A 21,925-nucleotide genomic window follows, 5' to 3' on the forward strand; every position below is an offset into this window, starting at 1 on the left:
GTACTTAATGGCTATTTTAGAATACTAGTTTATTTAAATTCAAATGTCTTTCAGATGTCTATAGTTTGAAAAGTATGCTTAATTTACTCTATGTTACCAAAAGTGTGACCCAGATTCAACTATCCCTAAGGCTGAATGCTGATGCCTGTTGATTTCCTGAGAGGACCTTAATAGCACTGCTATGCAGGGATTCTACCTCTACCCAACAGGACCAACTGTGGCAAAGGAACATCTGTGACTTGCCAATAATGGGGATGCCGCTAAGTCTTAACTAACTGGTCTCTCATCACCCCACTGAGCCAAACCCAAACCTGCAGAGAAGCTCTAGTGTGTCTCAGGGACACCAGCCAATGAAGATATCATCTGGTCCTAGAATCTGGGAAAAGGAACAGAAAACTTCTTTCTTTACCAGAAAATTTCCCAAGAGCAGATCCTGGTAGCATGTGTTGAGTATAGCTACACTGGAGCTCAGACAGAAGAACATAGAAGAGTCTGGGGGAAATCAATACTGTATTAGTCCATTTTCATACTGCTATGAAGAAATACCCAAGACTGGGTTATTTATAGAGAAAAAGAGGTTTAATGGATTCACAGTTATGGTGGAAGGTGAAGGAGAAGCAAAAACACGTCTTACATGGCAGCAGGCAAGAAAGCATGTGTAGGGGAAGTGTCCTTTATAAAAACATCAGATCTAGTGAGACTTATTCACTACCACAAAAATCACACAGGAAAAATCCATCCCCATGATTCAATTACCTTCCACCTGGTCCCTCTCATGACACGTGGAGATTATGGGAGCTACAATTTATAGAGAAAAAGAAGTTTTCTTCTAGTTTGTAAAATAGGAGTGGGAATGTGGTCCAAAACTGGAAAAGAGAAAAAGAGGTTTTTTTCCCAACTGCTATTTTCTACCAGAACATGAGATTGGAGTGGGGGCACAGCCAAACCCTATCAAATACATTCCAGTTTAAAAATAAAAACCAGTAGCGTTATGGAGGGGGAAGGGAAATGAAATAAATAGATGAACTATTGGCCTGATGTGAATAGTTAAAGAAAATCCAAGGAAAAGGTCTCCAAGCACTGACTGAGTACAGTGAGGAAGATATAAGGTAGAGGAATGCTGGATTAGCAACAAAATTAACAAGCTTAACAGACAAGCTTCTTGTAAGTAGATAAAATCTAGAACTGAGTGCTGATTAGACCACTCCCTCGAAGAAATGGTTTCCAAGCCTTCCTCATCAGGGAGAAAAATATCCCAAAGATACTTTAGAAAGCATATTATTTTATATCTCTTGAATTGTACATCAAAATAAGACTTGGAGCTAAGAAAAGTTTGTAAAATGAAAGTGGGAATGTGGTCCAAAACTGGAAAAGACCTATCCAGGGCACAGGGGCTCAAAGATGCCAGCTGAGCTCCTGAATTCACATATCCAAGGACTGATTCATTGGTCTTACCTCAGTGAATTCAGTTCAGTCTGCAAGCAATGTTCCTTGAGTGAAACAAAATACAACAAAAGATACTTGTGCATCCACTACATAAAGAATAGCTAGGAGCTTTTGTGTAATTTATTTCACTTTATTTCTAAAGCAATTCTGTGAAATAGGCATTTTGCAAATAAGGAAGAAACTATGGCTCAAATCAAGCAACTTTCCCAAAGCCACACACTAGTAAGCAATAGGGGTAGAATTTTATTCTGAGTTTTCTAAATTCTTATGCACTATTTTCTCTACTGCCCTGTGTATTTCCGAAGTAGGGATGTAATCAATCTGGTTGGGTCACGGAAGGGCTTCTAGAATAAAAAACTGGTATTTCAATGATAGAAATGAAAGATCATCTCAGCTAACCAGAGAGAGAACTAAGCCCATCAGAGAGAGAACACCAAGAGATTAGCAGGAGGCATTTGGCTTTGGAGTGTCTGCAAGTCAAGCGGCCCTAGGACAAGGAGGACATAGGAAATACTAATCAAATTACAATAGCAGTAATTAGCATTGTATGTAGTCCCAAAATATGTGCAGCTTTGATTTAACATTCTGTACTTATGAAGAATATATAAAAAGTCAAGAATTTGAAAATTTTAGAATGGAACTTCTCTTAACCTTGCTCAAGGGATGTTATTAGACTGTAAACGTTAACATGTGCTTCCAGAAGGGTCAGTATTTACCATGGCCAGTAAAGAAACCAAACTGAGAAGAGAAATAATCATAGCAGCTATCAACTTTTCTTACACAATTCATAAAGAAAAGACCTTAGTAGAAGTTGCAGTTGATTTACCTACTTATATCTATGATACTCATTCCAAACCACATGTCTTCCTTTTGGGTTTTCTGGTCAAATTTTCCAACTGTTTCTTTCTACCAGGGCACCAAGCCCACCCAGCTAAATTCCTGTGACTTTTTTAGGTGACATAAAGTAATAGAAGGTGAAATATCCCTGCACCTAGGGGCCCCAAGGACAGGGATCTTTAGTTCTTGGTAACTTTTCTGAATCTGTCACCAATTATGGTTACCACATAGGAGTACCTACAGGCTACAAACATTTCAAAAGGAAATGTTGGGTCTGTGTTTATTTGACATATTGGTCCATCCATTACCAAGTAGAAAGAATACTGGACATAGATCACCCATGTCCTTTTGTTTTTTGGTGTGTGTGTGTGTGTGTGTGTGTGTGTGTGTGTGTGAGAGAGAGAGAGAGACAGAAAGAGAGACATGGTCTGACTCTGTCTCCCATGCTGAAGTGCAGTGGTGTGATCATGGCTCACTGCAGACTCGACCTCTTGGGCTCAAGTGATCCTCCCACCTCAGCCTCCCAAGTAGCTGAGAATACAAGTGTATGCCACCATGCCCAGCTTTTTTTTTTTTTTTTTTTTTTTGTAGAGATGGGATCTCACTTTGTTGACTAGGCTGGTCTTGAACTCCTGAGCTCAAAAGTGACAAAAGTGATCCTCCCATCTTGGCCTCCCAAAATGCTGGGATAACAGGTATAAACCACTCTGGTGCCTGGCCAGAGAAGGCCCATGTTCTAATCTATGCTATGCCACTAACTCGTTAGGTATCCTTCATCAAGGGCTTTTCTCTTCGCTGGCTGCAGAATTCTCATCTATAAAATGAGGGGCTCAACATAGATCAGAATAGATCATCCCTAAGGACCTCTCCAGTTCTAGGACATTTTTGCCACCAGTTCTGCCTGATAACCCATCTTAGTGATTTTCTAGCCAGTACCTGTTTCTTGGTCACAGTGCCATCCACAGGGTCCACGTACTCAAAGCTATCCGTCTTCGCCACACTGTAGACATGGCTCCCCACAGCAAACTGCTGGCCAATGAAAGATTTGTCTGTGACCAGGGCCTCCAGGTCCCTCATGATATAATATGTCGTCTTGGGATCCAACCCCTCATAGTCAAACCTGGTGGGGACACAGGAGGAATAGAAACCTAATCAGAGAACCAGCAACTTCATGGCCTGCTTACAGTCATCTAATCATTGGTTCTGTTTTCAGGAAAGGACAGCACAAAAATGCACTTTCACTTGTCTCCCCTCTTCCATATGACTTTTACAATCCATTCCCCATACAGCAGCCATAGTAATCTTCTAAAAATCAAATCATGCCACTTCCTTCTTTTACATCCCTTTATAGTGGCCATCACATTGAGAACAAACTCAACCCCTTCAGTCTATCAGGCACTGTGGGATCTGCCCTTGCCTACCTCTTTCACTTGACTTTGTTCTGCCTTTTTGCCCTTGTTCACTGGCTCCAGCCACACTGACCTCCAGTGCTGATTGACATTGCACCCTTTCCTGCCTCTGGGTCCTTGTGCTTGCTGTGTGATCCCTCTATCTTGTCCATTCTTCTGCCAGCTCCTCAAATACCAGACTCATTCTCTCCTTTCATTTTCAAATCCATTATCACCGTTAGAATGTAACCTTCTCTGATCATCTAAGGCAACTTCCACCCTCTGTTTTCTTCTCTTATCACCCTTTATATTTTCTTTTGGTAGTTATCCTAAACTGTGTGTATCTTGTTTGTACATTTGTTTACCTATTCATTGTCTGTCTTTGCCCACCAGAATGTGAGCTCCAGGAGGATAGAGACCTTAGCTGTCTTGTTCTCGGCTACTTCTGGTACATACTAAGTTCTATGTAAGTAGAATGGAATAAAAATGGGAGAAAGGAAAGAGAGAAAAAAGAGGAGGAAAAAAGAAAGGGAGAAAGGGAACTGAGCATGCTGTAGAACTCTTGGAAACTTGGAAGAAATGTCACGATTGTTCCATTCAAAAAAGTCCTCCTAGGCCGGGCGTGGTGGCTCAAGCGTGTAATCCCAGCACTTTGGGAGGCCCAGGCAGGCGGATCACAAAGTCAAGAGATGGAGACCATACTGGCCAACATGGTGAAATTCCATCTGTATTAAAAATACAAAAAAATTAGCTGGGCGTGGTGGCCTACGCCTGTAGTCCCAGCTACCCCGGAGGCTGAGGTGGGAGAATTGCTTGAACCTGGGAGGCAGAGGTTGCAGTGAGCTGAGCTAGCACCACTGCACTCCAGCTTGGCACCTGGTGACAGAGCAAGACTCTGTCTCCAAAAAAAGAAAAAGTCCTCCTAGCCAAGAATATCAAATGTAACAATGGGTCTGGAAGTCAATTAGAAAAAAAAATAAAAGACCAAAAATAATACCGACTGCATTTGTCATGGTGGGGTTTAAAATGTGTTGAGGTATACCAAGAGTTGGCACAGTGCCAGGCATTTGTGCTTAAAAACAGCTAACTGCTCTTATTTGCCATTACTACCATAAAGAAATTATCTTTTACAGTATCAGATGGTCTTGGCTGAGACCGAATGGCACACCTAGGAATGTCTGTTTAAGAAGAAAGCCATAGGAGGAGCAGCTGCACCGAAGTCACTGTGGAGGATCTTATATTTGGGCTTCCTGTAGCATAGAGAAAGGATGTGAGTTCTCAGAATGAACTGGAAGAAGGAAGCTCTGGATAGTTGTTACTACCTTTTTTCCATCTAAGAACTTTCAAGACATTCAGTAAACACCAGGGTATTGGCCAAGATGCAAAATATGGAATAATACTATGTCTAGCAATGCGTCCGCTGCATCTATACCCCTTTCTTTTATTCTCTTCCTCCTATAAGGTGCTTTTTTCTCAGCTTCAGAGGAAAAGAAATAAACTCCCTCAGAACATTCCTTTTCAGCAGTGCATGTATTCTGATACTGCAGTCACTTTAAAGGTAGATATTTGGGAAAGGTAGAGACTCGACCAAGGCGAAAGGGGCAGGAAGATAAAAGAGAGTCTAGCAGGAGACAGAGAGGCATTAAAAGAGATTTGGGAGTTGAAAAAAATCCACTAATATGATAGATCACGTTCAGTCTGTGGTTGAGATCATCAGATCTGTTTGCCTGAACATTCATCTTCCTACACAAGCAGGATCTAGCCCCACCTTCCACCCCCAAATCCCTTTCTGACCACTGCTGATAACAACACACTTTCAAAGAAGAAACCTTTAAATGGAGAATTCCTTCTGGATTCTACTCATACCAGGAAAACAATCTGGAAGATTTTCTCAGATGTAACTTCAGGCTCAGTATAAGTTAAAGTGAAATTGTTTTATTATTTTCTCCCTGCCAAGAAAATTGTCAAGCTAGGAATAATTATATTTCACAAGCACCTTTTAATATGCCATTTGCTGGGGGTTGAAGGAAATGTTTACATTTCATTCTATGTATTTTCTCCTCCTTTTTTCTTTATCCCTGCAATCTGTTTGGACAGAAATCTGAGACATAACTCAATGTCCTACAAGAAATTAAGTCTCCATCGTGTATTATTCTCTAATATGGCATTTGTTATGAAAAAGCAATTATCATGTAAGCTCTTGGCCAGAAAAAATAAACTATATTATAAATACACTCATCATGACACTGATTATTCAAGATACCAGCAGAAACCTAGATAATCACTCCATAAATTCTGAGGAACACATCTCTGACTCAAAGCGATCTCACTATGCCAGAGGTTGCCAATCATAATATATTTTGTCAGGTTGGACTTTTTGGAACAGCTTCATGCAATAGAAAAATTTTGTGTGCCAATTACCTCTTGGTATGCCAAGGGAAAAAAAGACACACGAATCAGGGGGTTTTGGTACTTGTTAGAAATAATGATAAGTAAACCAAGTTTCTACCTGTCCTGAGAATTCATTTTTATGATATAGTGAATAATTTGAGGTGTTTCGTAAGCTGTCACATCCATTAGGGGTGGGGGTCTGTCTCACTTTGTCTCACGCATCCAGAACACTCTTACTTTCATTTACTTCAAGAAAGTTTAGTCAAGCTTTCTTGACTAAACAGGATCTAAGAATATGATGCTGTTGTTGTCTACCTTTCCCAGAAGGTTGCAAGCTCTTTGCTTTTAACGAGTATGATCATGGGCTTCCTTATTCTCTGATACATATCTAAGTAACAGGCTTCTTAACAGAAGAAATAATCACCTTATAAGGGAAGTCTAAAGCTGTCTTTCTGTCCCTTGAGCTCTTGAAACACAATCAAACATTCAAAGTAGTTAACTATTCATAAACAAAGCAAAGTGAGTCACAATCTTTCTGTTTTTAATACAGTCTCTGAGACTACCCAAGGATTCCCTTGCCCCACCACCAAGTTCTTTACAGTTAACATCCTTTCCTACTCCTTCCTCCTAGCCCGTGGCTTGGTCCTTGTTATGCGCAAATATCTAACATACCTCGGTTCACACTTCTAGCAAGTAACCATGCATCCAGAATACTCTTACTTTCATTTACTTCAACAACAGGAAAGTGATACAGACCCCCAACCCTAAGTGCCTACCCAGTGATCTTTCCTTTTCTTCCTTCAAAAGAATAGTTTCCTTTTCTGTACTTTTATTTTTTTGAAATGGAGTCTCGCTCTGTCACCCAGGCTGGAGCACAGTGGCGTGATCTCAGCTCACTGCAGCCTCTGCCTCCCAGGTTCAAGGGATTCTCCTGCCTCAGCCTCCTGAGTAGCTACAGGCACACACCACCACACCCAGCTAATTTTTGTATTTTTTGTAAAGACAGGGTTTCACCATGTTGGTCAGGCTGGTCTAGAACTTCTTACCTCAGGTGATCCACCCACCTCTGCCTCCCAAAGTACTGGGATTACAGGCATGAGCCACTGTACCCAGCCTGTACCTTTTTTCATGAGGACAAAACTTTAGCAAAATCTGGGACTCTTGAACCATGTGGCTCCTTCAAAGGCTGGCACCTCAGGCATCTTGGATATTGAATCCAATTATTGGTGGGAAGGTAAGAAAAAAGTAGAGAGAGGATTACAAAAGCACTCCAACCTGTCACAGCTTCTGTGTCTGCCTACCTTCCTTGATAAATATGGATGAAAAACCAACAAGAAATGCCTCTGAGGCTGGGCGCGGTGGCTCACGCCTGTAATCCCAGCACTTTGGGAGGCCGAGGTGGGTGGGTCACAAGGTCAAGAGATGGAGACCATCCTGGCCAACATGGTGAAACCCCGTCTCTACTAAAAATACAAAAATTAGCTGGGGATGGTGGCACGCACCTGTAGTCCCAGCTACTTGGGAGGCTGAGGCAGAAGAATTGCTTGAACCCGGGAGGCAGAGGTTATAATGAGCTGAAATTGCACCACTGCACTCCAGCCTAGTGCCTGGCAACGGAGCCAGACTCTGCCTCAAAAAAAAAAAAAGAAAGAAAGAAACGCCTCTGGTTTGACTGCACAAGTCTTACAGCCACGATAGTTACCAAATAACTTTTCAAAGCTCTGAAGTTCAGAGTTCCTCTTAAAATGACCACCTTTATAGGCATTGATGAAAAGATTACAGAGTGATGTCACCAGGGAGGGGAAATTGGTGCCTTCCAGCTTGGGAGCCTTCGATACCACCCCCAACCATCTATAAGGGGTGATTCAGCTCCAGCCTTTGTGTCCCTCAGATCTTCCAGGAAGATGCCTCATTTTTAAGGCTTTAGCCCATCAGTTTTAGAAACTCGCTCTAGGAGTAGTTCTTCAGGGTTCATACAGAGACCCTTTCTCTTATTCTCACCTGCAATAGTAGTGGCGGCCAAATTTGGCCCAATGATCTCGGACAATTTCCTCCACGCTCTGCTTCCGGGCAGCAATAATGGAGAGCCAGACCAAGACAGCCCAAAGGCCATCCTTCTCTCGGAGATGGTCAGAGCCTAAGGGTGAAAGAAAGATTCTGCTGAGGATTCATCTCTGGGAGCAAAGCAAAAGCTAAATGAACTAAGAAAACCAGTTAGCAACCAAGTGTTACATGGAAATGATTGAATCTATTTACCTATTATATTAAATATACGTCTCTTAATACATTTGAGTTTCTGAAAAATATGCAACTGAAATTCAAGGAAAATAATAACAAAAAATAAAACATGGAAATTTCTGAAGAAATCAAAGAGCCAAGGTGACATCTCATTAGCCCAATGAGATTATTCATTTATTCAGTAAATATTTGGTGATCCCTACAGTACATCAAGCATTGTTCTATGTCTTGTGGTATAGCAGTGAACAAGATAGCTCTTTACTCATAAAGTTTGAATCCAAGTAGGTGGAGTTAGGTGGAGTCAGGCAAAGAAAAGCAGGTAAGAGAACAAGATGCATCAAATAAGGACAAGTGCTTTGAAGAAAATAAAGAAGTGATGATGTCACAGAGCATAACAGCACAAAGGTTGCTTGACGTAAGACTGGATGGTGGTCCCGCACTGGAGAGCTATGTCCACGTGGAACCTGTGAATGTAACCTTATTTGGGGAAATGGTCTTTGCAGATAAAATTAAGTTAGTTATCTTGAGGTGAGATTATCACAATCTCATCGGGATTATCTAGGTGGTACCTAAATCCAATCATAAACGTTCTTATAAGAAAAGACAGAAGAGGAGAAATACAGAGGAGTAAGCTATATGCAGTTAGAGGCAGAGATTGCAGTTATGCTGCCACAAATCACAGAATGCGTGGAGCCACCAGAATCTGAAAGAGGCAAGGGGGATCCTCCTCTAGAGCCTTCCAAGGAAGCATGGTCCTGCCAACAGCTTGGTTTTAGACTTCTGGCCTCCAGAACTATAAGAGAACACATTTCTATTGCTTTAAGCCACCCAGTCGGTGGTGATTTGTTATGGCAGCCATAGGAGATTAATACAGGTAATTAGGGTCTGCCGCCACTGAGACAATGGCATCTGAGCTGACACCTGAGAAGGAGTCAGCCACGCCAAGATCTGGGGATGACGCATTCCAAGCTAGGGTACAGAAAAAAAGCAAAGTCCCTGAGGCAGCCATGAATGGAGAAGCTGAATCCCACAGTGATTCATATAGAAAGATTTAGAGGCTAAATCCCACAGCTATTCATATAGAAAGAGTTAGAGGCAGTTCTTATTGCATCATGCACACAGATGAAGACTGCAGTCTAAATAACCAGCTTCTCGTACAACGAGAACCCAGAAGAATGTGTCACAGGGCTATATAAGTTATCTGTCTGCTAGCAAATTACAAGTGCTCTCTGAAGTGAAAAAGCCCTGAATGTAAAGAAATGTGTTGTAGTGCGAGACACGTGGTGTCATGGGAAAGGCTTTAGAATTAGCTCTTAAACCAAACTGCAACTTCACAGACATCTGGAAAGTTATTACAAAGTCATCAGTTTCCCTGAGCCTCAGCTTCTCATTTGTAAAATGGGGACTCCATCACCCATTTTACGGCATTGTTGTATCAACTTAATCAAGTTAAGAGGACAGGCCTAGAGTTAGATTTCTTGTGTTCTAATCCTGCCTCCGCCATTTGCCTTTGTTTGCTCTACTCATCTGTAACCTATGGATGATAACAGGCCATAACCCATGTGGTTACTGTCAGCATTAAACAACTAAATATGCCTAAATGTTTAGAACAGTGACTGGGATATCACACATTTTTGCTGTTGATCTTGTTGTTGGTAATTTTAATGAGGCTGTGCAAATTACCGCACAGTGCTCATTCCTCGATACACGCTTTTAGAAATTGTTCTTGGCTATTTGTGTAATTTTGTCTTTTAACTCTAGCAATAGTAATGTCTTAAGAAAAAGGACTGGGTCCACAAGGTGGACCTTCTTGCAGCAGGGCAATGAGAACGGACAACAGTTGTCCTGGGTTTTGGAACTATGAAACATGCATAGAAAACCAGCCAGGGAAACCCAACCAGGGAGAGCTGTTTAACCTCTGAAAAAAGTAATAAAATGGGATTAAACAGTACTTAAGTCAAACATATTTGACAACTTCTAACTAAAGCTATAGCCCATTTACCATTCTTATGACATTTATAAATGTTAAGTGTTTTTTTTTTCCTCAATAAGGAAAACATTCAACCCTAAGGAGGGCTGTGAAGGCACTAAAATCAATAAGAAAAAGGGTCAGGTTTTTAATTCTCCCTACACACTGATCGAGGGTCTGCTAATGGCATGTTGGATGGTTGTGTTTGCTTATGGGCAAACAGGACCCTGGGCACTAATCATCACACCAAGAAGTGTCTCTAGTCTCATCTAGTGAATTCTTTACCCTGCTACAAAAATGGAAGAAGTTTGGAAGACTGAGTTAGCTCCATGGCCAACTGCCAAAAAACAAGTCTAGGAAACCCTGCCCAGTGGGATCATTTCAAAACCTTTTGTCCTTTTATAGCTGAAAAAAAAAAATCACTTTTATTTACTGGCTAGAGAAAAATACCGTTTTGTTCTAAAACATGGGCTTTGCATACCTTCAAACTCCAGCTGGATTACATTACTTAGAGGTAGAACCATTAGATGCTGCTAAATCTGTGAGATAAGATATCATAATTTAGTGCTAGAGAAACATAAAATTCTTTTAGTTGGAGAAACCAAAAAACCCACCTCAACATTTGTAGCCAATTGCATTGTAAATTGTGAGTTGGCTTGGATATCCTTGCCTACAAGTTAAACATTTGCCAAGATTAATAAGGGGCTGATGATGAAATAAAATTAACAATGCCCTTTATAGTTCTTTGAGTTCGGGACAGAGACATTAATGATGCTTCAGTTACACAGATGTTTCCACTGGATGATTATCGTCTGCTTTGGAGGGGGCTTGGGGGTTATAACTCTTCTTTTAAAAAGCCTTTCAGGCAAGTGAATGTTAATGCTGTATCAGTGATAGGCAGATTAAACAAGAAATGTCAGAAAGTACAAAGGTATCAAATGGTTTTCTGAAACCCCACTAGAAACAGAGTAAAAATGGGAGTAGAAATGTTTTTGCTATATATATATGGCAGGGCTAACAGGCTGGATATTAAAAGTTTTCGTAAATCAGTAGGAAAAAGAGAAACCTCAATGGACAATAGCATGAAAGGGCATAAGCATGCAATTTTCAGAGGAAAATACTACAGTCAACATCGGAACAAATGTTCATCCTCATTGTAGTCAAAGAAAAGTGTGTAAAATAGGATACCACTTGGGGCCTATCGGGCCCCAAAGATTGGACAGGAGAAGAATTAACTTGGCAATTATGATCAATAGTCTTTAAAAATATCATTCTGCTTTCAACCTAGCTATTATATTTCTTAACCCTAAGTTATAGGACATTTAATAAAGTATATAACAGAATAAAGAAAAATTGAAAAAATATCATTTTGTTTTGTTTTTCTGAAATAGCATCTCGCTCCGTCACTCGGGCTAGAGTGGAAGGGTGTGATAATGGCTCACTGCAGCCTCGACCTCCTAGGCTCAAGTGATCCTCCCACTTCAGCCTCTCAAGTAGCTGGAACTCTAGGTGCATACCACACTCCCAGCTAATTTATTTATTTACTTTTTATAGAGATGGGGTCTCACTATGTTGCCCAGGCTTGATTGTTGAACAATAGGATCATTGTAGAAAATTCATTCAAAAGTTTGTGTGTAGGCAAAGTAAATCAAATAAGAATCTTTAGTAACACAGAAAATCATGTTAATTCAATCCTTTCCTTTTTTACTGTATTTTTATAGTTTCAGGAGCTATAAGTCCAGTTTTGTTACATGGATATATTGCCTAGTGGCTTTTAGGGTACTCATCACTTAAATAGCAAACACTGTATCCAATAGGTAATTATTCATTCAATTTTAATAAATGGAAAATCAGTTTACTAAAAAAGAATATTCAGGATATTTGTATTAAAAATATAGATATGTGTATATGTATGTACACAGGTAAACAGAAGAATATACACCAAACTGTTAACATAGTTATCTCTGATGTGGTGGAACTGCAGATGTTTTTCCTCTCTTTCCTTTTAAATATTTTCACAATAACAATATATTATTTCATAAGAAAAAAATAAATTTTTAAAGTGTTGACTGGCCACGGTGGCTTACATCTGTAATCCCAGCACTTTATGGGGCCAAGGTGGGTGGATCACCTGCAGTTGGGATTTTGAGACAAGCTGGGCCAACATGGTGGAACCCTTCCTCTACTAAAAATATGAAAAAAAAATATTAGCTGGGCCTGGTGCCAGACACCTGTAATCCTTGTTACTTGGGAGGCTGAGGCAGGAGAATCATTTGAACCTGGGAGGCAGAGGTTGCAGTGAGCTGAGATCACATCACTGCACTCCAGCCTGGGCAACAAGAGTAAAACTCCACCTCAAATAAATTAATTAATTAAATTAAATTAAGAAAGTTCTCAATGGTGCATAGAAATTCACATTTAAAGCGTGCCTTTTCTAGAGTCATATAGTTGGGCTCATCTAGTATGCATTTTTTTTTCTGATTGTCTTCTTTCACTTAGTTATCTGCATTTATGGTTCCTTCACATCTTTTTATGGCTTGAGAATGCATGTCTTTTTAGCACTGAGTAACACCAGCACAATTTTTGAAGCTTGGTTCTTCTGGATTTCTGGCTGGTGACGCAATCAGAGCTTGCTGCCTGGTTCAGGACATTGCAGGAAGAATGTACCCATATTTCCAAAGCTGTAAGTACCTTGCCTTTCTTCTCCAGCCCAGTGGAGCCCAGCCCACACAACCTTACTCTGAGCAGCCCTGGGAACAGTCATCTCGACTCACAAACCAGAAGAAGGGCACTCAGCTCTTCTCTGCCATGACTCCAGCAAAAACTGGTCCAGAAAAGAAAGCCCCCTTTTTTTTCTAGAGAAATATCACTGTCCCCCCTCTACCCAAATTAAACTTTGAATTTTGTCAATCTTCAAAACCATGCTACTTGAACTAGACAGGATACTAATAAGTATATAGCCCTCACAAAAGAAAAGGGAAAAATAAAGAGAATACTCAATCATCTCAAAGGCATTTTCTTGACATGGAAATACCAGTATGGACACATCAGCTCAAGGAAGCATCACACGCATTACTAATGGATCAAGCCATTACACCTGAAACTCAGATAAGGAAATTCTAAATTTTTCAATTAGGAAAATATAAGTCAATTTGCACCTATTGCCAACTCCAAGTTGTAACATAGGTTAGCAGTTTTCAACCCTGGACTGCACATTAGAATCACATAAGGAACTTTTAAAGAATACCAATGCTCAGGTCTCACCCTGGGGCCAATAAAATAAAAAGCTTTGAATGATGGGGCCCAGGCATTGGTATTCTTTTTTAAAAAAACTCCTTGGGTGATTTTCACAGGCAGCCAGGCTGGAGAGTCACTTGCTTCAGCAGAAAGGCACTGCATGCAGCCTCATGTTTAGGGCAGAATGCCTAGGGTAGTGAGTTAGGTCTCTTCCTCTTTTTGCTTGAATGTGGTGCTAAGGGAAAGTGGCCATTGATCTCTCATTTAATGCATGGCCCCGGCCTTGCTCACATGGGGTTTCTCACTGGAGTCAGCTTCAGTATCAAGGTTTCTCCTTGCCATTTTCATCTGGAAAACTGAGGACTTTGCCAGCTTTAGAGTGACGAACTCATCCTGGTTTGCATGGAATTTTCTCACTTTTAGCATGGAAAGACCCATATCCCATGAAACTTCTTAGTCCTGGACAAACCAGGATTGTTGGTCATACAATAAGAAAGACCACTCACTCAAAGAGGTTCCTGATGATGTTTAGGAGATGTGCACATTCAGCACATGCCTTAGCACACACGTTTCCTGGAACCAGAAACGGCAGGTGGCATATATATATGATTACTTCTGAAGTGCAATTACAGTGAGGATAAATTCCCATTCTAAGAAGAAAGCAGCAAGGCACCAGGCACTGCACTTGAGGATTTTATGCATCTATTATTTAATTTCCACAATTTGATAGACCCCTTGTACAAATAAGAGATTGAGCTTAGGTCATTTGTATGAGGTCACACAGCTACTAAGTGGTAAAAAGAGGGTTCCAAGCGGGGCAATTTGGCTCCAAAGCCTATGGACTTAACTGCTGCTGGATGATCCCAGCAATGCTGCGACCCTCAGGAGTTGCAAGACAGTAGGTAAAGCATCCTGTATGGTGAGAGCTGGGGCAGGCTTTCTAAGGGACAAGCTGCAAAATTTCCCTTTATTTCTCCAGTTTACCTTTTTCATTCAGAAATGGTTTTCATTAATTTGCAGTTAAATTCTACTCATCCTCTTTTCAGCTACTCAGGACAAGGATTTGTCTTCAAAAAATAGTGGACTTAAGAGGTTAAAATGGGGTCACCCCTTTTGGGTAAATCTAAGATTTGAGAACATGCTACAGAATTGTGATGGAAATAGATCAATTGATCAATAGATTGATAGATTGATTTTCATTTCTCAAACCACTTATATTCAGGTCTTTAACATCAAGCAAAAAAGCAACACTCACTGAAAAAAATCACCTTTCTATTCTTAAAAAATGTTCTTAAATGTACCAAATGTTCATCAATTAGAGAACAAAGCTCTCCTACAACGTAAGTCAATCAGAGCCAGGTGTGAGCTCGGAAGAGTCAGATAGCAACAAAGGACACATCCTGTGCTGTGGGTAGTTTGGCTCCTAATGAATAATTCTATGTCACAACACATTTAATAAGTAAAATAATAATAAATAGTACTTTACACAAGGCTGATATCCTGACCATAGCAACACCCTATACGCTCCCTGAGAAAAGGGCCTGTGTCTGAAATTACTCCTCACTCTACCCTGAGCTGGCTCATAGAAGGTGTGCAGTAAACATTCATTGAATGACTAAATGAATGCCTGTCTAGTATGTAGTGCATATAATTCATCAGATTTGCTCCTCACTAAAGGTAGCCAGCTAGAAGCAACATGAAGTATAATGATGGAAGAAACCTAGGGACCATCCCCTCAAACCGAGTTGTCTTGAAGTGAGGAAATTGAGTCACAAAGAAGTTAAGCTATTTGTCTAAGAGACAGGGAGTCAAGATGGAAGCTGGATCCCTTAACTTCTCATTCTGTGCTGTTTACATGACACCATCCTTCCAAATCCCCGGCATTCCTTCTTCCTTCATCCAAAAGAATAACCAGAAGGGGTTTGGGGAGGGTGGGAAATGACTCATCAGCATGACCTGAGACATTCACCCCTTTTGGGTAAATCTGAGATTTGAGAACATGCTACAGAATTGTGATGGAAATAGATACTGTGAAGCCGGCAATGCTGGGTTTGAATTGTGGCTCAGCCAGTGCGACCTTGGCCAGTGGCTTGACATTCTTCCCTAAACCTCAATGACTTCATCAATAAAATGGGGTCATTAGGGTCCCTACCTCATTGCCTTGTGAAGAAGACTCTAAAATAAAGTATAGGAGGGCTAGGCATTGTTTCTTTCACTTAGGAGGCAATCAAGCCATCAATCCCAGAGCAGGGAGAACATTAACCATATCATGGCCAGCCAGCTGACACACTTCCTTCACTGAGTTTATCAGTATGCTCCTACCTTATACATCCCAACCCATTTTTTTTTTGTCACCAAGGCAGATAGGAACAATAGGATTATTATTATTATTATTATTATTTTTTGAGACAGAGTCTCACTGTCATCCAGGCTGGAGTGCAGTGGTGCAATCTCAGCCCACTGCAACCTCTGCCTTCCGGGTTCAAGTGATACTGCTGCCTCAGCCTTCTGAATAGCTAGATTTCAGCCAGCCACCACGCCTGGCTAATTTTGTATTTTTAGTAGAGATAAGCTTCCACCATGTTGGCCAGGCTGGTCTTGAACTCCTGACCTCAGGTGATCCACCCACCTCAGCCTCCCAAAGTGCTGAGATTACAGGTGTGAGCCATTGTGCTCAGCCTCTTTTTTTTTTTTTAAGAGACAGGGTCTTGCTTTGTTTCCCAGGCTGGCCTTGAACTCCTGGCCTCAGGCAATCCTTCTGCCTTAGCCTCCACATAGCTAGGATTACAGGCACAAATCACCATATCTGGTTTAGGAATTGTTCCTTGACTGGTCATATACTGAACCAAAAAATCTCTCCAGTGGCTTTAAAGCTGAAGACTGTCACTTCTACAGTCATTGTACTCTGTTCTCAGTGGGGCCACCTAGTAACTGGTAGTCTCTTAGAGTGCAGATTGACAAGCCTCAAGGCACAACTTTAGGGATTGGATCTCAATCCCAAGGGACAGTTCTCCCTGTTAAAAGTCCCTTACTAGACACTGGGAAAAGAAACCCTTAGTCTGTTTGGAAGTCTTCAGTCTCTGACCAAGAGTCATGATGTCCCAGGACTCCAAGTCGGTTCCAGGATACTCTGATCAGTACGATGTGGTCTTAGAAGCCCATTCCCTTGTTACTGCTCCACACTTAGGTGTCACACAACACTCCCTCTTACCACTTTTCATCAGCTTGGAGGATAAATAGAAGGGTCAAGGGAACTGGGACCACTGAGAATCCAAGAAAAGGATCTTAGGTGATGGAGACATTCCTCCAGCACTAAGTGAGAGTTCTGTTTCCTGGCACAGGGGTTGATCATTCACAGAGAATCCAAAAGGGAGTTTCAATTTTCTGGCTTCATAAGAAGAGTCAGGGGATGTCAATCATAGCACCTTTGTGCTCTGGTTTGGAACCCTCTTTTTACCACTTAGTAGCTGTGTGACTTCATACAGATGACCTAAGCTCAATTTCTTATTTGTAAAAAAGGGGGCTATCAACTTGAGGAAATTAAATAATAGATGCATAAAATTAAATAATATATGCATGAAATCCCTGTGTGCAGTGCCTGGTGCCTTGCTGCTTTCTTCTTAGAATGGAATTTATTCTCATTTTAATTGTGCTTCAAAAGTATGTATATATATGCCACCTGCCATTTCTGGCTCAGTCTAGACTGAACTGCACACATGCACTCAGCCTCTTTCAAACAGCCCCACAGAGAAACTGCTCATCTAGCACTAATAATGCTGTCATTATGGCTCCTTACCCCACATCTGCAACCCAGCCAAATTTACATACACTGGCCACAAATAAGAAAATGAAGTGCAGTAGGATCTCAGTCATCTGAAATGCATGGATATATGGCTCTTTCTGTCTCCTAGAGACCACAGTAGGCAGATTCAAAAACAGACAAATGTAGAGGGAATTACCATCCAGATAGGGCATGAGCTAAAGTTTTCCTCTATTTTACCTTTCGAAGAATATAAAGTAGTAAAAGTAATAATTGTATAAATAAGATACACTTAAACTTACTCAGTATATGTGCAACAGCACTACCATAAACCCAATCTTCAGTTAGGATATACATCATTCATATGTGAAATATAAATGAAGAAAGAGGCATAGCCCTAAACGTGTTACAAACTCTGCAACTCTCCGGGGAAATCAAATGTTCATTCACAAAGTAACTAGAGAATAACATAAACCATAAGACAATAGAACACAAAATGATCACGCCAAAGGCATTAAGAATTTGGAACACACAAAAGATCACTAAAGCTGGAACCTAGACCACTGCTGAACACGGCTGTTTCTGTTACTGTCAACAACCACAGGCACAAGAAATGAACAAATTAATACAACAAATTATAAGTATTTTAGAATCCGTTTATTAACACTAGTTTCAGGAAGGGAGATCTTTATGGAAGCATGTTGTTGCTTATTAATTTGTGCTGGTAATTATAATTGAAAACATTTTAAATTATATTTTATATAATTCTGATTTTATTATCATTTATAACATCTCTCTTCATCCCTTTCTAAATGGTCTATATTTGTGTGATATTGTTTTATAAATCTTCCCAAATCGGGATACCTAGATCTTCAGAAATACATTTATTTAAGAAGGACAAAAAGATAGCTACTAATAATATGAGAAAGAAATATCAAAATGAACATTCTTTTTTCCTTCCTTCTGCCGACCTACCTTCCATTTGTCTTTCCAGCCTTCCTTTCCTTCTCCCATTCATCCTTTTATCTTTCCACCCATTCTACAAACATTTACTTAGGGCCTACCACTTGTCAAAGAAATAGAGCTGGACATGATAGACACAGGCCCTGTCCTAGGGCATTTATAATATTGGCATGGAGTCCATGCATGGAAGCATCCAGCAAATCTCAAAAGACTGAAAAGATACTCAAGAGTCCTTGTGACACAGAATACACACATACTCAGGGCCTCTTCTTGGGTTAGAAATTGGGCATATATGAAAACAGCCAACTGCAAGAGTACCAGGCTGTACTCTAGAGTTCACAGTGGAAAAATTTGGTGTGACAATTATGGACAACTCATGTTAATGCCAGGAGATCTGGATTCAATTCCAAATTTCTAGAAAGAGATAAATACATACAAGAGGTACATACTAAGTGCTCATTTTTAAAAAGCACTATTATGTTTGTGAAAGACTCAACAAAATGCTTTCTTGGAAAGAATAAACATTGTTTCATTCCTTGATTTTAGTTGGAAAATTTGTGTGACTGTTGACATTAGTTTTTAAAGAATACAAAGTAAAAAAGAAGAGTGCCAGCATGGTGGTTTATGCCTGCAATTTCAGCACTTTGGGAGGCCATGGTGGGTGGATCACTTGAGGTCAGGAGTTTTAGAGCAGCCTGGCCAAAATGGCCAAAATGGCAAAACGCTGTCTCTACTAAAAATACAAAAATTAGCCAGGGGGTGGTGGTGCACATCTGTGGTCCAGCTACTTTGGAGGCTGAGGCATGACAATCACTTGAACCCAGGAGGCAGAGGTTTCAGTGAGCCGAGGTCACACCCCTGCACTCCATCCTGAGTGACAGAGCAAGACCCCATCTCCAAAATAATAATAATAATTATTATTATTATAGTACTACTGAAGATGGTAGCCAAGCTTGGAGATCTTCCAGGCATTCACAAAGAGATCGATTCTTCAGTGTTACCTGTGAGTACTCATACAACTCTGGGCTGTAACAATTTATATATTCCCAAAATGCTATGACTTCTTAGAAAACTAATGACAATGATGGAAACCAATGGAACATTTTCAACAAATGCCCCCCAAAACTTCAAAGTTTTTGTTTTTTCAGATCTTAGTGTTACTGTTTTAACACATCCTTTTTGTATATGGGAAGAAGCCCAGATTCCTTTAAGTTTGGAATTTAGGGGAGTAGCCAGAAAGCCATTTAGGTGAACAATCTTCTTTTATTTAAGTCTGAGGATTGACAAGACATTCTCCTTTCTTCTTGCAAAACAGTTTTCTGAGATCCTTCCCAGGAAGTGGGTGAATACCTAGTCCCATAACAAAAGATGGTTTCTTAAATGACCTTGGTTCTTTGATAGAGCAAGAAATGCAGCTTTCCTATTTTCTAGGACTTGGAACTTTCCAAGGAAGGCAAGTCCCAGCACTGACCTATCACCAGCTCATGACCTTGGTAAGTTCTGGGAGCTCAAGGCTGGCAAGGGAAATTTTCACTCATGATATATCTTTCTTCTTTTGGATCTATCCCTGGGCAAAGGTTTGGCATTCTTCCGCCTGAGGCAGATCCATATTTTAAAACTTTCTTGGCATTAAACTATGCATTCCTTGTTACACAGCTCCATGGCCCAGGGTTGCTGGAAAAGGCCTTCAGCTGAGAAAGCTTGGATCAATTTTAGAAGTTTCTCCCCTGTACTGAGGCTAGAATCTTCCATCTCTTCCCCTATAGTTAGCTAATTCTGAAAACCATATCCTAAGATAATTAGAGAGCTCCCATGAGGGTCAAAGAGGCCACATGGCTTGTCTAAGTAGCAGGAATGTGGGTCGTCAGCCTTACATTCCTGTACCTTTGTACTGCCAGGTCCAAACCTGGTGTGGCATCTAGGCACATTCTTGCCACTAATTCTCATGAAAAGCAAAACTACTGGTTTTCTCTGAAGCAATGTTTTCTATTCCTGGCTGCACATGGGAATTACTTGCTGATCTGCATTTAAAATGCAGGTTCTCAGGCTCCATATTGCCAGGGATTCAAAGTGGGGGTGGGGTGGAAAGTCTGCATTTTAACAAGCTTCCCTTGTGATCCTGCCACAGCCAGCTCAGTGCAGTGAGGAAGCTCAGTGCAAGAGCAGGAAAAAAGCCACGTTTTCCTTCCAGGACTGAGTGGCCCACCTTCTTTAGACTTTCTCTGGGTCATTTACTGCCGAGTGCTTGAGAGATGTAATTAGTCACTGTTTTCATTGGAAACACTGATTAGCATAGTGGAAAGTGGCATACACTTTAGGGCAAGGGATTTGTCTTTTAGTTCCATTGTAATTTTCCCTTTTTTTTTTTTTTGAGCCAGAGTCTTGTTCTGTCACCCAGGCTGGAGTACAGTGATCTCAGCTCACTGCAACTGCACCTTTCAGGTTCAAGCACTTCTCTTGCTTCAGCCTCCTGAGTAGCTGGGATTACAGGCACACACCAGCATGCCCAGCTAATTTTTGCATTTTTAATAGAGACGGGGTTTCATCATATGGGCCGAGTTGGTCTCTAATTCCTGACCTCAAGTGATCTGCGCACCTCGGCCTCCCAAAGTGTTGGGATTACAGGCATGAGTCACTGCACTTGGCCTGTTCCATTGTAATTTAATTCAAGTGGAGAACTTTTCCAAGCTCTATGGGCACTTAATGAGTCACTTAACTATGTCCTGGGCTTGGGGGCTTTATCTTATCTGTCAAACCAACCTTGTCACTTTAACCTGCAGAATAGCAGAGAAGGCAGTATTTTAAAGTCTTATACACTGAAAATGCTTCTTTAAAGGAAAATTACAGATAACTATAAAGTGAGAGACTTTAAAAATTCCCTTCCAGTCCAGCCTACATGCCGCAATCAGCAGAGCTGTCTAAAAACAAAGCTTGCTGCAGTGTCTGTAAGCTGACCTCCCACCATGCAGAATGTGGCATCCTATTTCCGGTAGACTCAAGTCCAATATCCAAGACGCACTGGCAAAGGGCTTCAAGAATTGGCCCCTCGTGTGTATTCCCAATACTGCTTTTCAAAACTTCCTCTTCTACCCTACCCTATGCATCAAAGGTCAGCAAACCACAGCCCATGGGCCAAATCTGGACTTAATATTTTTGTAATTAACATTTTACCCAAACACAGCCTTGCTCATTTGCTTATGTATTGCCTATAATTGCTTTTGTGCTACAATGGCAGATTTGAGTAATTGTGGCAGAGACCTTGGTGCCTCTTGGCCCCCAAAGCCTAAAATATTTACTATCTGGCCCTTTATGGCAAAAGGTTGCTGACCACTGCTATAGAACCAGTCTGTTTTAGACTTTTTTGACTATAACCTGTTTGGAAAACTCTGCCCCTACCGCAAAAGCTCTCTCTCTCTCTCTCTCTTTCCCTCCCCCACAAAGAGGCTCCCTTATCTCTCACTTTACATACCGGCCCTAGCCCTCCCGCTGCCCAGCTTCCCACCGCCCAGCTTCCCGCCCAGCAGTTCAAACTGACCAACAGTTGCCCACCACCTCGGCTTTTGGCTTCCCCACCCCCCAGCCCTTCAGCCCCCTATAAAACAACCCTGCCCCTCTGAGCGGCGCGGCCATTTTTCCTTTTCGTCCCGGCTGGTCCGCCCGGAGGCTCTTTCCTCTCAATAAAGCCTGAACTTAAGG

The 21,925-nt window shown here is 41.1% G+C and overlaps 1 protein-coding gene across 2 annotated transcripts in view; it reads right to left on the minus strand.

Annotated features, from left to right (window-relative positions):
- The window catches only part of PGM5 (phosphoglucomutase 5), a 186,240-nt gene that overhangs the window by 49,627 nt on the left and 114,688 nt on the right, over positions 1–21,925 (minus strand). For both annotated transcript variants that reach the window (XM_035301748.3, XM_035301750.3), the window contains exons 8-9: positions 8,064–8,199; positions 3,220–3,403 (exon numbers count right to left, since the gene is read on the minus strand). In XM_035301748.3, the coding sequence (XP_035157639.2) occupies positions 3,220–3,403; positions 8,064–8,199 (320 nt within the window). The remainder of the gene's footprint in view (positions 1–3,219; positions 3,404–8,063; positions 8,200–21,925) is intronic.

Source organism: Callithrix jacchus, chromosome 1, assembly GCF_049354715.1.
Source record: "Callithrix jacchus isolate 240 chromosome 1, calJac240_pri, whole genome shotgun sequence".
In the NCBI taxonomy this organism is placed as follows: Eukaryota; Metazoa; Chordata; class Mammalia; order Primates; family Cebidae; genus Callithrix; species Callithrix jacchus.